The following is an 18875-nucleotide window of genomic DNA, read 5'->3' as shown; positions in this document are numbered from 1 at the left end:
TGTCAGTGTGAGACGCGGGTCTGTGCATGTGCACCCAGTGCGCGTATGTGGAGTCGTGTTTGCATGTAACGGTGCCTGTGACACGCGTGTGCAGAGTGGGGCGCCGGTGTGCGTGCTGTGCGTGTGGAGTGCTGCCTGGGTGGGCAGACGCCCACCGGCGTGCCCGTGCGGGGCGCGAGCAGATGTAAATAGTCCGTGGGGCACCCTTCACCTCGGGGTTTTGCTTAACCCTAAACTCTGCGGCCGCTGCCCACGAGAGGCGGATCAGTAGGAGGGAAGGGGAGCCGGCGCTGCCGCTGGGTCGTTCCCGTGGTGGGACCGGGCTGGAGCTGCGATTTCGCGTCGCCCGCTGCCGACGGCCCCGTCGCCCCAGCTGCCGTGCCAGGGCCAGCCCGGCGGCCCCCACTCCTCCGGCCCCGGCCCCGGCCCCGGCCCGGGACGCCCCGCCGCCTGGCCCGGCGCGGGGGGCGGAGGGGGGCGCGGCGCTCGCCTGGGCCGCGCCGTGCCGCCCGGCGCGCCGCGGTGCCGGTGCCGGGTCCGGCGGCCCCCCCCCCCGGCCGTGCCTCCCCCAGCCGCGCTCCAAGCCCAGCCCCTGCGCGGGAGCCAATAGCCGCCCTGCCGTCTCCATCCGTCTCCCGGCGTTAAAGCTACAGCGGGGCTCGGGGCGGCGAAATCCCCCGTGGCCGTGTCCTGCGCGCCGCCCGCCGCCCGCCTCCTGCCGCCGTCAGTGTGTCCGCACGCGGGTGCGGGAGCGGAGCGGCGCGGCGCTGCCTCCCCGCCGCCCGCCCCGCCGCCTCTGCCCCGCGGCCGGGCTCGGGCCGGCTCCTCTTCCCGGGGCTCCCCGCCCTCCCTGCCCGCTGCAGTTTAGTTGTTCTCTCCTGCTTTTTCTCTCTTTCCTTTTTTTTCTTTCTTTCTTTCTTCTTTTTTTTCTCCTCCCACCGGGAATGCTCAAACTGGACTGATGGACATTTCCGAGCTGTGCATTTCCGACCCGCTCGGCTACCACAACCAGTGAGTGTGCGGCAGCGGGACCGGGCGGGCCGGGGGCGGGCTGGGACCGGCGCTGCGTCCCGCTGCGGGTGGGACGGGGCAGCGACCCCGCAGTCCCGCTGCCTCCCTGCCGCAGAGCCGCCGGCCTCCCGCCCCCTCGGGGCACCGCGTGTGCGGGTGCGTGCGAGCGGCCGGCGGCGGGCAGGGCGACGCGCACCTCCGCGCGGGCAGGTGCGGCAGAGTGCGCGGAGGAGCGCTTCGGGGGGTCGGTGCGCTGGCGTGTTTCTTTCTTGCCTTGTAACTTCTCCCTCTAACGCTTCATCTCCTAGGAACAGGCAGCTAACACTGAGCACTGGCAGTCCGTTCTGCGCAGTTTTACTTTCCGTCTGTGCTAGGATTTGTATGAGATGAATTACTAGGTGTCTCTGAAGAGATGTGGATATAAAATTACACAGAGTAGATCCGCTGAAGCACTGTCTCTGATAAAAAAAGTCCGTTTTTCACCTGCAATGCCCTATGGAAATTTAGTTTCCCACAGCTTACTCTTTGGATAGCCTGCCCGGGGAGAGAGTGGCGTGAGCCGGAGGGCTGGCAAGCAGACATCCCGAGCTGGGACCGGTGGCTGATACCTTAGCACCTGCTACTGCTCTTTGTATTCCAAAGTGGGCTGTGCCTGGTAATGCTGTGTTTAAAATCACTTCAGCATGTAAAGTTTGGTTTGATCCTTTTTGGGGAAGTTAGGAAACAAGGCAAAATCTTCTCAGCGTTTGCAACCGGCCGACTGGAACAATTAATTTTAAAAGCATTTCTCCTCTCCGGTAAATCTCACCCTGAGCAGAGTCCTCTTTTGTGTGTTTGCATGTTAATCTGTGTGTCACCTACACAGGTTCTGTGGTGTCATCAGAGGTGGGAGTGAAGTAATTTTGGCTATTTCATTGCTTTTGTTTTAATAGCACATTGTATTTGGTAAAATTAAAACAATTAAAACAAACAAAAAGCCCGCAATGATACTTACCCCTCTTTCCCCATTACAACTGTCTTTTATTTGTCTTTCTGTCTCTTGTTTCCTGATATTCCATCTGTCCTTACACTCATTTCTTCTTTCCTTAATCCCCTGCTTCCAGCAGTTTCATTAAAATGAGACTTAGTATTGTTAATAGAAATTAATAATCTAACCCATGTGATTTTCTTTTCCCCACTGGTGCTTCACTTGTGGCTGCTCCATTTTGAATTAAAAATAAACAAACAGTTTCTTAAGGGAAATGTATTCTGTATGCTGCTGGGAGTCTTTTAATATTAAGGCAAAAAATAGAAAGTGCATTTACCTTCGTTACGAAAGAACAAAATGCCACAATCAAAAGCTAGATCTTCATCACTTACTCTGTTGTCTCTTAACTTTTTCCTTTTATTTTTTCTACTTTTGGAATTGAGAAAGGGAACTCAAACAACATGAAAATAGTAAGAAGTAATCTGCGAGTTGTATTACTGTTCACTCCTTTTACTTTTCCATGGGCTCTTAGTCAGCTCTCAATAATGTCAAGTGCACCTTACCCATATTCACAACTCTTTAGCCGCTGAGTAGACAGATGAAGGTGGCCCTGGGGGAAGTGCCACTGAGCCCCTACGGCTTTACAGTAGACTGAGAATGCTGCTTTTTGAGATGAGAAACTGTTGGAGAGCTCTTTGTTTAGAGAAGTACTTGCCTTGGTTCTGTGTGCCAACTAATCTTCTCTTTAACATTGTTGAGGTTGGGGAAGAGAGACAGAGAAATACAATTTAAAATATCTCAACCTCTATTTTTCAATCTCTTTTTTAAATTTTTTTTTTTTTAATTAAAGGAGTACAACGATGCAGGGAAGTATGACTAAGTCTGGAAAAAGTTATTGAGAGAAGGAATAGATGTGAGAAGCCTTAAAAATACGGTATATTTAAAGGTATATGTGCAGTGTGTCAAGTACTGATTTGATTTACATTCTGGTTTTGTTAAGGTTAGATTTCAGATTGCATTCCTTTAGCTGAGGATAAAAGTTGGCCCAACATATATCCCTTTAGCCTTTTTTTTCTCGCAATGTAACACAATTATATTGTGAACATATAATGTAAATACAGGTATTGCATTTGTGTCTGTATTGCTACCTAGCTGTGTGAGCATATTATCCATATTGTGCTGATTTACTCTACCTACTGCTAGCCGTTGAAAAGATTTTAATAGTTATTTTCCTTTTTAAAAAAAAAATACTACTTTTAATTATGTGGACAGCAATTTTTGTCAAATTAAACCTTAAATTAAGAGTGAACTTAAAAATATTTCAAACTGCCTCTTCTTGTTTAGTTGCTTGTTAAGCTATAGGAAAAAATAGGAGGAAGAGTAGAATATAGTAAGAGAAGTGGATGTGGTCACTCAATACGTGATCCATACAGTTACCTGGAAACTGTATTTCACCTCACAATTATTGAGAGAGAGAGAGAATGAACAAGAAAAAGGGAGAGAAGAGGTGACTCCCTTCACCTTGGAGTTTAAGGAGAACTTAATTTTTCTAACAGTCAGACGCAAGAAGAGTCTGAACAAAAACTAAGCAAAGGAATTTGTTGTCCCTAATCCCACTCTTCAGGTTTTGGATTTGTCTTCCTCAAGCAGTGAAAGTTCCCTTTCCTTTGCCTGTGTGTGTTGATCTGAGCCATTACACCAGGAACCTGCGGAAGTTCTGGTCAGCGGGTTGTGTGATTTCCCTCAGTGCAGGATCTTTCAGGGACAGTAAGAAATTTCTTCCTAATTTTGACCGTCTGTGCATGTGTCCTAAGGCAGCGTACGTATTTAATTTCTTGCATACGAATCCACTCTTTAGCAATAGCTTACTAGCTTTTGGTACTGACCTCTGGGAAAATTATTCCTGGGGTAGGGGATGCATCTCCAAGGAAGAAGCTTTTGTATGAGTTTGAATTGGGAAACTAACAAAAGCAATGATTTGTACCTGCAGTTTGTCTCTCAGGTGAGGGCATATGGTGAGAATACATTAGTTACACTGTACTGACAATGTCTGTCTGCAGTACAGCGGGAAGGGAATGCATGTGCAGACACCACAAATGTATACTCTGACATATAAAAGATGTGATTATATTCACACACAAACATGCGTGCATCTGTAAATATTTATGTATAGGTATACGCACATACATATATATGGTCATACCGAATACTGGTGTTGCGTCCCTCTCATATGCAAACCTAAGGCTGTTTCAAAGGAGAGCGAAATACGGCATTTTTACTTTTCTGTATTAACTTCCACATCCCAGAGAATTTTTTTCTGCCTAGTTATAGTTGCAACTAGAAATGTTGATAGGAGTGCAAAATTACCATCTCTGTTTCTAATTAATATTCTACATGACAGACAGAAACTGACCAAGGAACCATCATGAAGGGAAAATAAAAATCATTGGCAAATGAGGGCATCCTGCCAGATGCTATGTCTCTTACACTGTTTCTTCTGATGTACAAAAAACACACGTGAGTCATTGATCTGATAAAATGAAAATTATTTTATGAACAGAAGGAAAAAGTTGAAAAGAATAAGTGATATATTTGATAGAGAGATGGAAAGGTTTACCATTGGAATTTTAAGTCAATGAAGGAGCAGATTCCAGACCCTGTGGCAGAGAATTAACAAAGTTGTTGTCACTGACTCTAATGCACAAACTGAGGAAATGTGACTTGATTTCAGAGCTTACTGGAAATCTCCATATTCCGTGAATGGGAGGAAATCTGAGTCAGAGAAGCTGAATGCAACTGTCTGCTCTGAGTATCTCTGAAAGTCTGGGATAGGGAGGAGTTGTTTGTTTTATTGACAGAATAAATTGAAAAACCTCTGTAAGGGAAGTGGCCTAGTTACTGGGTTCCTGACGAGGTTCCCATCATAGAATGGGGTCTCGGTACATTAAGCTTATTGAGCACAAGACTGATGAGGAAATTGGTACCTTTAAAGTATTTGTATTAACTTTTCCCTCCTCTTCCAATTCCACTTGTAAAAGTAAAGATGATCTAATAATTATCAATTATTGAGAAATATGGAAAGATCAATATATTTTAAAAATAGGATTTTTTTCATTGTATTGATTTGAAGTGATCAATAAATATTGCATTTAGCCTAAGAGGGGAAAGACTTTGGAGAGATTGCATCAGAGAAAGTTGCTGTGACAGAGATTTCACATCCCGTTTTCTTCCTCTCCAAGAGAACGTTGCTCTACTCTCCGTGTCCTTTCCTTTCCGCTGTTATTTCCCAACCACGTTTCTGCACTGTTACTACTGCTCTGAATTTCAGGTTGCCTGAAAACACCTGTATTCTTCAAGTAATTTCAGTTCAATAAGAAGTTTTGTCCACTGCGTCAGTGGGTCTCTCTACTAAATTTTCCAAGGCTCAAAGGATACAAACTCTCTCAGAGAATGGAAGAAGGGAGGTAAAAGGTTTAAACCTGAGACTGGATGAACTTTACAGGTTCTGTTGGGAGCACGGTGGAATTTCTCCGAAGAGTGTAAAATGTCTAAGAGAGATTTAATTAAGGAAAGAAATAGTAAAAGTAGAACATGATGGTGACAAAGCTTGGCTATAAAAGCCAAAATCCTTTTCCCAACTTCTCCTTCTAACTTGCGCTCCTCGGTTTAGGAGTTGGGGATCATAGTGGCAGCTGGTGTTGCACGGCAGCGATTCCACTGTAGATTGCAGAGACTGGGAGATTCTTCCCAGCCAGACCTGTTCTTTATTCCATGGAGCTACTAACGGTAACTTTACAGCCGGGGAGCACAACAGAATTTTTAGTTTGTGCAGTGTGCACAAGTAAATTTAGCATCTGTCCAGTACCCAGCAGTGAGGTTCCTAGGTAATGCTGCTATAGAAACTGGGGGGGGGGAAAAGGGAAAGATCAGAGCTTCCACGGCAAACTATGAATCAGATGGTTGGTTGTGTAGTGAAGGGACTTAACAAAGAAGATATTAGCAGTACTCGGCTATGGTGACCTTACCAAAAAAAGGAAAATCTTGATTTCTTTGTGCCTTCCCAGTATCGGCTGCATTTGAGTTGTGAATGTAATCATCTCTATGTAGCTTGCATGTGTGAAGTGCTTTGTGTCTGTCATCGGGAACAGAACGTAATTTAGTATTATTTATTAGTAATAGCTATTGACCTGGTTAGTTTTACTTCTTAGGAATTAAATTGTAGTAACTTGTTCTTTGCGTTTGTTTCCATCCTTGCTATGCTGCCTTTCTCTTAAGCTTTGCCCTGTCTCTTCAGAGCAATAGAGATGCCCACAAAATGATCCTTGCAGCTGGAGCACAGTGCACTTTGATTCTTCCAGTGCTTGAGAGTCTGGCTGCTGGCAGTGACTGTCCGTGAGGAGAAACATGCCTGCTCAAGGTGGAACGCACTGTATAATAATATATTTGTCATGTTTGTAATTGCAAATGTAATTAGCAAACAAGCTCTGGGGGATTGAGGACTTGAAACTTTCACTGCACATCATTTGACCCTATCTTGACTGGACCAGAGCTTGTATGCCACTGTTAACCCTTGCTGTTCTTGCAAAGAGATGTTCCTCCTAGTCTGACTGCTGCTAAGTTTTCTGTCTTTTTTTTTTTCCTTCACCCCCCTACCCGCCCCCCCCCTTTTTTTATTTTTGCTATTAGCAGCATTGTACCCGTATTTGCTTATACGTTCCTTTATTGTGATGGCAAGTGCTTATGTTCCTCCTGCAACACAGGCACTAATATTTCCTCTCCTAGCACTTCTGACACAGTCTGGAAAGCATTCTGCAATGCCCTTTGTGAAGAGCACTGTGTACCAGTAAGTGCTTTTGCATACTGAGCTGTTCAGTGCATTCCTATCACCACAGGCAACGTTACTATTCAGTGCCCCTTGCACTTCGCAAAGACAACTTGCGAAAAGCAGGTGGCAAGCTGTTATCACACAACCTGCGATGGCTCTGTGTCCCTGCTGAGCTGGAATTTTCTTGCACTCCCTTTCTGAATGGGGGAGGAATAAATATGTAAGAAATCCTGTTCATTTGGTGGGATCCTGGCAAATCTCAGTCTAGTCACCCTTAGGATGACTTTGTTGTCCTACAAAGAATATTCCTGATCCATAAGGATTTAGTGAACAGCACGGAATCTGTTCATAAAGTCACAAACTTGTGTGTGCATAGGAAGCAAAGAGGGCTACTTCGCTTTTTCATGTGAATATTGTTTCTTATTTGTTTTTTGTTTACAAGGTAGGACTTAAATTGCAATAAAATTTGTGATAGGACTGGTCTTGTTTTGGACAGAGTTTTATTTATTCTTGCATTTTTGAGTATGTGAAAGGAAATAGCTTAAATGTAGAGGGGGGTGGCCGTTTTCATACAATTTTTGTCATTACTGTAAGGACATCTCACAAATACTGCATCCTCTTGAAGGCTTGGAAGGAAAAGGAAGCGTATGCTAGTTTCTTCTTGGTAGGGTAAGAGCCTTTGATGAGAACCCCTTCCTTCGGTCCAGATTTTCCTTTTTCCTTCCTGGAAATTATGTTGGATTTACCATGTATTTTAATGGTCATGTATTTTTCTTAAATTAGAATAGCCTATAATGTGGGTGATGGAATTGGGACCTCCAGCTTAGAGTATCTTGCATAACAGGAGACAATTTCTCATAGCACCTTCTGTTTTGAATCGATTGTCTGTGTTTTACTGCAGCTGTTTTTAGATGAAGATTTCTTGTTGCTTTGTGTCTACTGTTCTGAAAGGCTTTTTGTACATATGGCATATTTAGAAGTGTTATTTTCTAATTTTCCCCCCTTTTTCTCCTGGCACTTTAAAGTTCCCTTTAGTAATAATGGCCCTCAATCTCTGGTGATGGAGCCGTCACTGTGAACAATGCTGGTGAGTGTATTGTCTCGCTGTCCTTTTACTCAAGAGAAAGGTCAAAAGAACAGCTTTAAAAAAATGTTCAATTCTTCTGTTATGATTTTGCATATGGAGATGATCATTTTAAGAATGTGTAAGCACTTGGGTGAAAATAAGACAGAAATGTAATTTTCCATCAGTTGCTGCAAGTACATTTTTTTAAAATGTGCTGACATGTACAATTACAAACCAAATTTCTCACTGAGATTTACACCATTTTGTATATTAAAAAATTAAACAGCTGAAAATAAGGACACTAAAGAATTGTTCTTCAACAGATTTTATTTTTCTAAAGTCTTCTGTGTTGTTTTTGGTTTTATTCAGTAATCTGACGAGTTTCTCATTCTCAAACATATTATTTGTTTCCTGATCTATGAAATTATACTTTATCTAGATGAGTGTTTCACAGATGTGGCAACATAGCAGTGGAGAACATAGGGTGTTACTTATTTCAGGGATTTGGTTTAGAGTATTTTTTGGTGCACATAACCAGAATTAGCCAATACGCATTTTCAACGTGTACATTTTCTTCATACTTTGCTTTTTATTTTTTAAAGCAATCTTTGATTTATCCAGCAGTTTTGAGGGGTTGCGGTTATTCTATTTTTCTGTGTTTCTGGACTGTGTATGGCATGTGATTGCTATCTAGTTTTAACAGTTCAGAAAGTGCTGTAGAGGAAGAACAATTTAATTCTTTAGAACACACAAATTCAGTCCTTCTTCAGCTCCTTTTCAGACATACGTGATGTTGCTTCTACTTTTATCTCTTAAGAGTTTAATTCAGTTTCTTTGTAGTTTTTGTATTTCTGTTGATGAGGGTTTTTTGGTCATTTTTGTAGACTAAGGGGGTAATGGCACAGGGAGATAATAAAAACATTCTCCTGTGAAACTAACAACGTTGGTGCCTATTGCCTGACACTCTTTAGTAGGCAATTTTTGTTATCAGATTCATTAGTAGTGCAGAGGTATCTGGCTGGATCAGGGCTCTCCGTACCCCTAACTGTATTAAGCAGCGACTTCCAAGCGATGATGTACAGCCTGCAATGCAGCCTACCCGGGGACTGGGGCAGGGAGGGGGCCACAGCTGTCTGATACAATGGAGACTCACATTCATAGCCAAGGAAATCCCAACAAGGGAACTTGCATTTCGGTGCTTAGGCTTTGTGAAGGATGTTGACTTTACTTCTTGTGGGTTCTTTTTGCCTTAATAGATTGTAGCAAATATGACCTTTTGAAAATGATGTTTAAGTGTATCGATGTGTCCATATGTATTACTTTACATAGATGATGCCAGACGCGTCTCCTTTGGAATAATTGATATAAGTTGCATAGTGGCACCAAGCACGCTGTAGAGGACTAGAATGAGTCAAATTACAAGAGAAACAGTTTTCTTGCATACAGACATCTGTAAGTGCATGGATGGATGTATATCAGGGGGTGTGTGTACACACATAATTTTACATACATGTGCACATACTATAAATTAACAGAACACACATGTATATGAAATATATAATTTTATATATAACCACATGTTCATGCAATATTGCATAATGTACTGTTTCACTTAAACAGTTATCCATACCATGTCTCTTTGTATGCATATGTAAGCCTTTCTGCATATGGTTGTGTATTTCTCTGTGTGTATTCATGTATAAATGTATAAAAAAAATAAGGATAGGTATGTTTGTCTTCATCACAAGGTTGTTCCAAGTCTTTATTAATTAAAGTTTTTAAATCTGTTCATAGCCTTGCATAGAAGGTGTTCTATAATGTAGAATGCTGTACAAATATACCATGTGTAACATTTGTGCTTAAAAAAAAAATTTGGTGTTTCTCTTGGAACATATATAATTATGGGTTTTATAGGGTTAGGTGCTACCGAACAACTGCAGTTAGATCTTCTGTTTATAAATCAATGCATATTGGAAATTGTGATTTTTAAAGAGGAACAGAGATTTTCTTTGAATAAAGCATCAGAGAGGAATTTGAAAAAACAGTGTGCAGAACATATATCCAGCTATAACATTGTCCAGATAAAGCTGGGCTCATGTGCCATAGCCAGAAAAGTCAGTGGTTTGGAATTTCTTTTTTCTTTTTGTTTAATTTTTGGTTATTTTGGAAACTTTTATTTCTTCCTTTTTTCTTTTTACTGCAATTTTGTTTTTGGAAGGTATAAAATACAGTGTGCCTTCCCTTATGGAATCCGTTGCTTAGAAGGTTATTTGATGATGAGATACATTGCTTTTTTATTTCAACACCTATAGTGTTTCTGACTGTTCTCTTTATGCTTTTAGAAGTGTTTTTTTTACTTTAAAACAGAGCAGTTCCTTTTCTTCTAGCAATTACAGCTAGGGGACTGTCATTGCAGAAGGAACTATAAGCCCTAATCACTGCCCATAATCATTACTTCTCTAATAATACGGACGGTCTCTGTCAAAATTTCCCCTCTTGAGTTCCTATTCTAACATGGACTTATTTTTAAAAATATGAACAAATCTAATTCCACAGCCTTTTTTAAATAACATAATTATGAAACAAAAAACAGAAGCTCTCATAGTACAGTGATGTTGGTATTTATACATGTTTTAATACACTAATTTTCCTTAGAATTTTCCCCTCAGGTGTTTGGGGAAAAACAGATGCACCCACCCCCACCACCCCCCCCCCCCCCCCCCCCGCCTTTAATTGTTGGTTGAAAGAAGAAAAAATACCTGATTTTGGCTGGTCTGCTTTTTCAACATACTATTACTTTGCTTCAGTCTCTGCAAAATGTTATAGATTCAATTCCCCTGTTGGACCAAGAGTTAAAAATTAATTCATGAATAATAAAAACCAATCAGTCTTGTTGAGTTTAAGAAGGATTAGAAGAAAGGTTTTTGTACAGAAGCAGTTATATATCTTGGTGGTGATGTTGTTGGACTAATAGATATTGTACTAGGTCCCGTTGGTTATCTGATAAAAGGTAGCTGATTTGCAAATAGGATTGTTATCCTGATGACTAACGAGTCTAATATTGGATGGATTAAAAGAGGCTGGGCGGCTGGTGTCTATTATAAGTTCTCAACTCCCTTTTAGGAGATAATTTATTTGATTCAGACACATAGATTGAAAAGGGACCAGGTAAATACATACCATAAAGAAACAGTTCATGCTACCTTACTGCAGCTGGGATTTTCAAGGAAGGCGATGTGACTTGGGCACCGAATTCCACTGCGCGTTGGCGTGCCTGCGGTGGGGAGCTGTCCATAGCGCTATGTGAGGCCTGTACAGACATCAGGCTGTCCTGCACTCAGAGCATGTAACTGGTAGAAGGTGGGGACAGAAAAACTCATGATCCCCTCAAGATAGAGGAAGGATTTGCACCCAAAATTTTGTGATACAAAACCTGACCCTGTCGCTACGCAGATCTGCTGTGTGACACTGGAGAGTGGGAGAAGGAAGTAGGAGACATGGCTTCGGGGGAATGAGGGCATCCAGAGCGATGGAGATCTCAATTTTTTTGAAAAGGGTTCAGTGCTAAAGCTAGAGTTTAAGGGAAGCCAGTGGACAAAGGTGGCTTGTTTGAGGGACAGTGCTTGAGCCTGACATGGGGTATAGGCAGAAGGCTGCCCTTCTGCACCAGACAGCCATTCAGCACAGTTAGATGGAGGTTTGGGGAAGGGAGGAGGAGGTTATGGGTGCCGTGGGCAAGAGGAGGAATGGATGAATCTTTTCAAATATCTGCTCCATAAGAGCTTCTTAGGACTGCAGAGCCTTGGTGAGAAAAGCATCTTGAGCAACAAATTCTCTTCCTGTAAGAGGAGTTTGCTGTCACACTTAAGAGCCGCAGCATCTCTGTCTTTCAGCTGTCACGGGAAAACTTGCAAACGCAGGATCTTTGGGAGGTTAAAGACAGTGATATTCAGCCTGCAGGCGACTGGCTGTTAGGTTTGGGTAGAAATAAAGGCAGCATAGAGAGAAGTGTTCTTTTGAAAGGAGAGTAGTTCTGCTTCCTTCAGTGAGGGACTGGCCAGTGGCTTTGCCTCCACCTGCCCATTGCTCCAGCGCAGGTAGGAGCTGGAAGAGCTCTGCAGCCATCTGCAGGGCTCTGCCGACAGTGCGCCGGGCACCTCGCTGCTGCTAAAGGGGCTGCAGGGCCTGCCTGGAGAGCAGCCATTGCACCTTTCTATTCACATGCCAGCTCTTTGGAAACGTTCAAATTACTTTGTCCTCTAAACAGTCCATGCGTTTTTCTCTTGGGCATCTTGGCAGTGCGCTCATTACTGCATTAAGAGAGAGTTTCCATGTTTATGGACCTTGTGGAGCCTCCAGGGAGATTCTCTGTCATCCTTGGTGAGTCCTACTCTGCACACTCCCTTCTGCATCTTACTAGTATATGTTTGGACACTGTCACCACTTCCCCTGGAGAGCGATTCCACCGTCTGTGAAGAACTCATGGTAAAGAAGCTTGATGAGGAAAGAGAAACCTTAGTGTTTCCCATATGAGTTTCATGCAGTCTTTGAGAATTATGCTACTATCTTTACGAGTGCATCTTCTGTGTGTTTGCACACTGTTTCCTAAATGAAGCAATCTCTTGCTTTCTCACAGAATCACAGAACGGTTGAGTTAGAAGGGACCTCTGGGGTCATCTGGTCCAAACCCTCTGCTCAAGCAGGGCCACCTACAGCTGGTTGCTCAGGACCGTGTCCAGACAGCTTTTGAATATCTCCAAGACGGGAGACTCCACAACCTCTCTGGGCAACCTGTGCAAGTGCTCAGTCACCCTCACAGTGAAGAAGTGTTTCCTCATGTTCAGACAGACCCTGCTATGTTTCAGTTCATGCTCTCATGTTGTGCCCCTTGAGGTTTTTTTCTTTGTACTTGGGTTTACCCAATCATTTTATGGTATTTTAAAACTCTCTCTAGTTTGTCAGTCTCTTCCTAATAAAGTGACACATAGAAATTTTAGGTACATTTAGGTTAAACCTATGTGGAAGAGAAGTATCCCCTACCTGGTTCCCTGGCAGTATATCTTGATGTCACTTGTGTTAGGTGATTGACAGCTGGGAGTATAACTGTGTCATTAGGATCTGAATCACTCTTCAGTGGCTCTTGCAGCCTGAGTTAAGAATGACAGGTATGTTGTCTTAAATTCACAATTGGTTCATCAAGAGCATCTATTGTGTCTCATCAAGAGATACAGAAATTTCTCATCTAGTCTAGAGTATAGCTTGTCCACATCACAATATGATGAATATGTAGAGGTATTTGTTTCAAATATCCTCTTTATCTTTTTCTTAGTCAGTAGCTGGTTTATCAGTGTTCTTAACAGGGTAAGTGAATAGCAGTGAGTAACAATTCAATGCAGATTTAACAGGGAACAGTCCATTCATTTGGAGGTTGCCATTATTTTGACCCCTGTTCTCAATCATCATTGTTCCTGGTTTCTTCTGGGAGAATGACATCTGAGTGGCCTCACTGTGTGTGTGTGTATATATATATATATATATGCATATATACGCACTTTGGGACATGACCAATGTGAGAGTTAGATAAGGATTTGACGCTGTTCATGATGTGGACTACTGAACCAGGGAAAAAACCTTTAATAGCCATAGAGAAAAATCTTTGAGGAGCATGTCATATTAAAATGACTTCTACTGTGACAGAAAACCTTTTGCCTGTAATAATGTAGTCGGTACTTTCTGCCTTCTAGGAGCGACTACTGTGCTAACAGGTTTTGTTTCACACACAGCAATAGGTAATTTATATCAGGTTACTTCATCTTCTGAGAGCAACTAACAACCATGAAATGCTGTCACTGTTGTTGAAGGAAGAGGCTGGTGTTAAGAATTTATATGGGAAACTAGACAAGCAGAAGCCACAAGATGAAAAAGCCATCTACAAGCTTTGAGAGTGTTTGGGAACTTGCTTTTTAAAACTGTCTTCTAAGGTACTTTGGATCTGAATCTGCTGTCATTTTTACTTGTGTAAATGACAAGTAACTGTGAAAATCAGATGGGATACACCAATGTAAAACTGGCACAAGATTAATATTAGGCCATTCAGCTCAACATCACAGTAGAGGAAGATATACCTGGAACCAATATAAGAAATCATATTGAAGTGGGGAAAAAAAAAGGACTGAAGCTTTGTATGGGAAGGGCAGAAACTAGTGATTTTCCTTCCATAAAACTCTGCCAGGTGCTGTTAGTGCCTCAGATCCAGATCACTGTCTGCTGCTTTCAGAGTTCAGGTGTTATGCTTCTAATGCATGAAATGATTCTTTCTGCCCTTTGGGAATAATTTGGAGTATGTTGGAGAAGGCTACATAGTGGTAATTGGGGAGCAGTTTGATGCATTGCTAAAATGCGCAGAGGACAAAATGCCAAATGAGGTGTGAGAGGAGGTGAAGTGTGAACTCGCTGAAGTTGCAAAGAATATTATCGGGATAAAAACACAGCAGAGGTGAGTAAAGCAGGACTCCAAAGAAGCCTTCCAGAATTCCAGAGAGCTCCAGATGGGAATGTCCTTTGCCAAATTTATGAGGATGCAACCTGTGGAAGAAGAAGGCCTGTGCAAAGGAGAAAGAAGACTAGAACAAGATAGCTGGGAAGAAGAGACCCGACTGGTTTCAAATGCCTTTTAAGTTATCCATGTAATGCCATCAAGCTGAGCAGCAATTGCATCTTTGTAGCAATAGATAAAATCAAGAAAAAGTGGAAGGCAAATGTAATAAATTGAGCTTTATGCAAAACTTCCCTGATATTCCCCTGTGGGTAGGAAATCAAAGTTTAGCACCACCTGATTCTGTAGTATCCTGAGAACTCTGGTGCTGCAAGGAAATGCAAAAAGCAATGCTAGGCAATACTTCACTGCTCTAGGCAAGAGATCCAAAGGAGAGTTGATGGTTCAGAATGATCTTGAGCATTTTGGATTGTAAACAATATAATTCCACTGGACACTGTTGGAGCTGTGTTTGACTGGAGATGGTGAGCTAGAGGAAAGACAAGCAAGGGTAGAACCTGTGTCATGGAGCTTGAGATCACACTGTGATGGAGCAATGGTGACTGAAAAGCCAAGGACAGCGGTCCAGTCACTCTGGCTGCGTCTTGCCATGTGACTAAGTTTTCTGCCTGAAGCATGGTAGGAAACATCTATTTCTCACCACTTTTCTCATCCAACTTAATGAACATACACTGAAAACACACAGGCATTTCTTCCTGCAGAAAGCTCGAATTTTAATACCACTTTAGGAGAAGGAGAGATCGCAGAGGAGGAGGAAAGATTTTGCTAGCACATGCACAGGTTTCTGTTGCTAAAATTGAATGAAAATTTGCTTGAAAATTTGTTTAAAAGTTGGGGTCAAACCTTGCAAAACTTCTGCCTTGTTTCTCTCCGAGCTTTTTAATTCAGTATGTGCTGTATGGCCACTGGACTGGAAATGGGCTTTCCTTCAAATTTGGAGACTGCCTTGTTTTGTCTCTCTGCTACAAGGTGAAAGTCGTCATCAACATCCTTGTGAGGTGAGGAAGAGGCGCATATGTAAAGCCTGCCCACACCAACACACAGGTGCCTTCCACCTGACAGCCCTATCAAGGGCCCCATCACTGGCCGAAAGCAGAGCCTGCCTCCTGCACCCGTTGTGGGGACCCTGAAAGCCAGGTGGTGCTGGGAGCAAATTGCACTGGAGAGAGGTGATGAGATGTAGGGCAGCAGGATATTTCAGAGGGCAGAGGAGCCTTGAAATGGAGCTTTTGACATTGGAAAGAGCTTCTGTGTGTAACGTCATGGGGCCTGAAGAAAGAGACCTGTTCCCTTAGGATAAGGAGATTTATTACAGTGTGTTTAGCATCCCTGCAACTGGAGAAGGAAGATGCCCATTAGCAGCTGGTAGGAGGCCTGTGCTGCACTTCTGCTCCAAGAGAGTGGAGAAGGCAGGAATGACGCATTGCTGTGAGGTGGGATGGGAGTGGAGTCCTGTGCATCAGATGGGGCAAGTTAGAGCAACACTGGCTTGGCATGGAAGGAAAAACTCATCTGACCTTTGTCATTGTGATAGAGATATTACAGAAAATCCCCTGGAGAAAAAGCTCCCAGTTAGTGAGCTGGAAAAGGGGGAAACTAGGGACCACCAACCAATTTTAAAAAATTTTCTGGCCAGGTCTACTGGCTGCTGCTGGCTATTAATATGGTTTCAGGTCTTTGTGCTGTGTTGCAGGATTACAGGGTGCTTACCTGTTGCCTCCTTGTTAGCTCTTGGCAGTGTGGTTCAGAAGATGGTTTCACTTTCTCCCAACTTTTATTCTTATCTGAAGTCCGTTCTGCTGAGTGGGAGGAAGGGAACAGAGAACAGCACCTGGCAACACCTCTTCTGCTTGAGAAGTTCATGGGCTAATGGCATTGCTTTGTAGTTCCTGTTCTGGTGCAGCGCTTGTTCTAGCAGGTGTACATAGAGATGGAGAAGGAAAAGAAGGTTCTGTGTTTTACCTGTTTTTGAGGGATACTTTGCACTGATATTTCATATAAATATATGCCAATGAACATAGGGAGAGTTACATGGTGTCTGTCTCCTTGGTGTAAATGGATTTGCTACCTCACCTATGTGCCTTATGCACGCACCCTATACGCACCTCCTGTGTGTGTCCATCTGTACTAAAGCAAGCAAGGGTATCTCCCATGAAGCTCCATGTTGGTTGCAGCAGGTACTTCTTGCTGAACTGAGTCTCAGAGCATGTCCTTGGCTTGAGGAGGGTGCTGTTAGGACTCCTCCTGTAAAGGCAGTACATAAAACAACCTCACAGGAGTGTGAACTTGCTGAATGAACGTATTAAATCCCTGAGGGAATTCCTGATTCGAGCAGGAGATGTAGATTTGGGATTGGGGTTATTGAGCCAACACTTACTTAACATGTCATCAAGACTGAAAGGTATTTTGTGGAGGTGAGTTGAACAGCATTTGCTCTGAGGAGCTACAATTTTAATGGACAGGGAGCAACATAGTGCTGGACAGGAGAGTCTAGCACCTCAGAAATTAGTTTTGGAAAAGCCAGTCCATGATGTTGCTTAAACCAGGTTGTTGCCTATACCCTGCTTTCTGCAGGGATTTAAAGGTGCACAGCGAAAGATCTTCACAGGAGTAGGAGGTAGAAGGTGAACCATGTTTCCACGCAGTGATGCTGAACCTCTGTCAGATGTGTCCTTTCCCTGATGCGCATTCTGACATTTGCTTATCACTCGGAGAGCAAGGACACATCTTTTGCCTCCAGCAGCCCAGCTGCCAGGATGGAGTAAATATTGCTTTGTGGCCATAGGGGCCTGTTAGCCTCCAGGAGACACCAAAGAGCAGCACTCAGAAAAATTAGCAGCAGTAAAAGTACATTATACAATTCATCAATCTTTTGTTTTCAGCACTGAAGCAATGCTACTTGGGGCACACGGGTTACATCAGGGTCAGCACTTTCATTAGGAGATCCCTGGTCCCCCACCCTCAGCCCACCATCCGTCCCCAGAGGTGCAGCAGAATTGCTTCCAGCAGTGGGTGCAGGCAGCTGCCTGGCATGGGCAAGTCAGGCTGGGAGCAGCCGTTCAGTTCTAGGCAGTGTGAAAAATCAGAGGCGGTTAGGTACGAGTAAAAATATTATAAGTTTCCCCGGTGTCAGCACAGGCCAATTCTGATTTTAAAAATGAAATATGGCAGCTAATTAATCTAGATCACAGCTTAATCGCCTGTGGTGGGTTTTAAAAAAAACATTTTTGTGTGAATTTAGCACTCATGAAAGTGAGAGGCTGAGATTACTGCATAGACCAAAGCACAGCACGGATAAGCTGTCTCCCGCTGGCTCTGTTCATGCTCCTCCGCGGTGGGCTGCAGTAGCCACTGCTATTACCTCTGGAGCTTGCCTTTCATATCCTCTGCAGCAGCATCCACACACCCGGTGTGACACATACCTCCCCAGCGCCTCTGCATCTCCTTTTGGGAGCAGTCGCAGAGGTTTGGAGACACAGAGCAGCAGATTTGCAGGTTCACCCCAGGATGATATGGGGAATGCCTCTTCCTAGGACCCAGGCTGCGGTGTGCTACCTGCTATCAGAGGTGCGGTGAAACATGGTACTGCCCTAGGAAGGTGTGGCGTGAATAGGGAAAGGAAAGGGATCAGCAGAGAAGGCACCAAGGCAGTGATCAGAAAGCCGAGAAGATGAAGGATTTGCTAGCTCTGTTCTTTCCCCCAGACTAGCAGCAGGCCAGCACTGGGGAAAAGAAAATCTGTCCAATTTTATAGGCTGTGAGTGCATTTATGTTTTGTAAAGATTTTGAAAAAACAGAGCATGAGTCCTTCATTGCACATCTCGCCCATCATTAGTGAGTTGCTTTCTGCCAGTGTTTTCAGTAGATGTAGGTCTTGCAGAGGGGTGTGTCACGGGCACTGGCTGCGAGACAGTCAGCCAGTTGATTGACTGAAGTGAGGGATGGTATGGGGGAAGGCAGGTGCATGTTTGAAAGACGGGCAAAACAGATGGACCAAGCTGAGTGCATGTGATGGATCACAGAAAGGGCCAGGACAATGTGAGAAGAGACTGTCTATTAAATTTTGTGGAATGGCTTTAAAATAATCCATCAGCAAAGCGACAGCTCTCTACTTTGTTCAATCAACTTTTTCAGTAAGAGTCTCTACAGTTAGGAGCAAACCATTTACTTTCTCCTTCCTCTTTCATTCACACTTACGGTAAATTGTGGTCCTGACTGTTCTTGCAGGTTAGCAGAGCTGAGCAGGAGGCAAGCAAGCAAATGTGGAAGGCAGGGCAAGAGCTGGTGTTGCTGATGAAAAATCCTTTGCTCTAAGAGCTGGCACCTCAGCCTGGCACGAAGGTTGTCTCTGTGCCCCTGGCACCCATCGTGCCAGGTTATTTGGTGGATACCAATGTTCTAATTAAATTTCAGGTCAGACATTTACATTGTTCCTTATTTTCCATTATAG

General features: G+C 43.5%; 1 protein-coding gene across 2 annotated transcripts in view; it reads left to right on the top strand.

Moving 5' to 3' along the window:
- The window catches only part of ESRRB (estrogen related receptor beta), a 135931-nt gene that overhangs the window by 43447 nt on the left and 73609 nt on the right, over window positions 1–18875 (top strand). Inside the window, exon 1 of one of the 2 annotated variants that reach the window (XM_030031457.2) lies at window positions 656–1011. The exons of the other annotated variant lie outside the window; for it this stretch is intronic. Within the exon in view, the coding sequence (XP_029887317.1) occupies window positions 962–1011 (50 nt within the window). The 5' untranslated portion in view covers window positions 656–961. Of the gene's footprint in view, window positions 1–655; window positions 1012–18875 lie in introns of those variants that run through there. 2 annotated transcript variants of the gene reach the window in all.

This window comes from Aquila chrysaetos, chromosome 2, assembly GCF_900496995.4.
Source record: "Aquila chrysaetos chrysaetos chromosome 2, bAquChr1.4, whole genome shotgun sequence".
Classification (NCBI taxonomy): domain Eukaryota; kingdom Metazoa; phylum Chordata; class Aves; order Accipitriformes; family Accipitridae; genus Aquila; species Aquila chrysaetos.
This window is presented reverse-complemented; position numbering and strand designations above follow the sequence as displayed.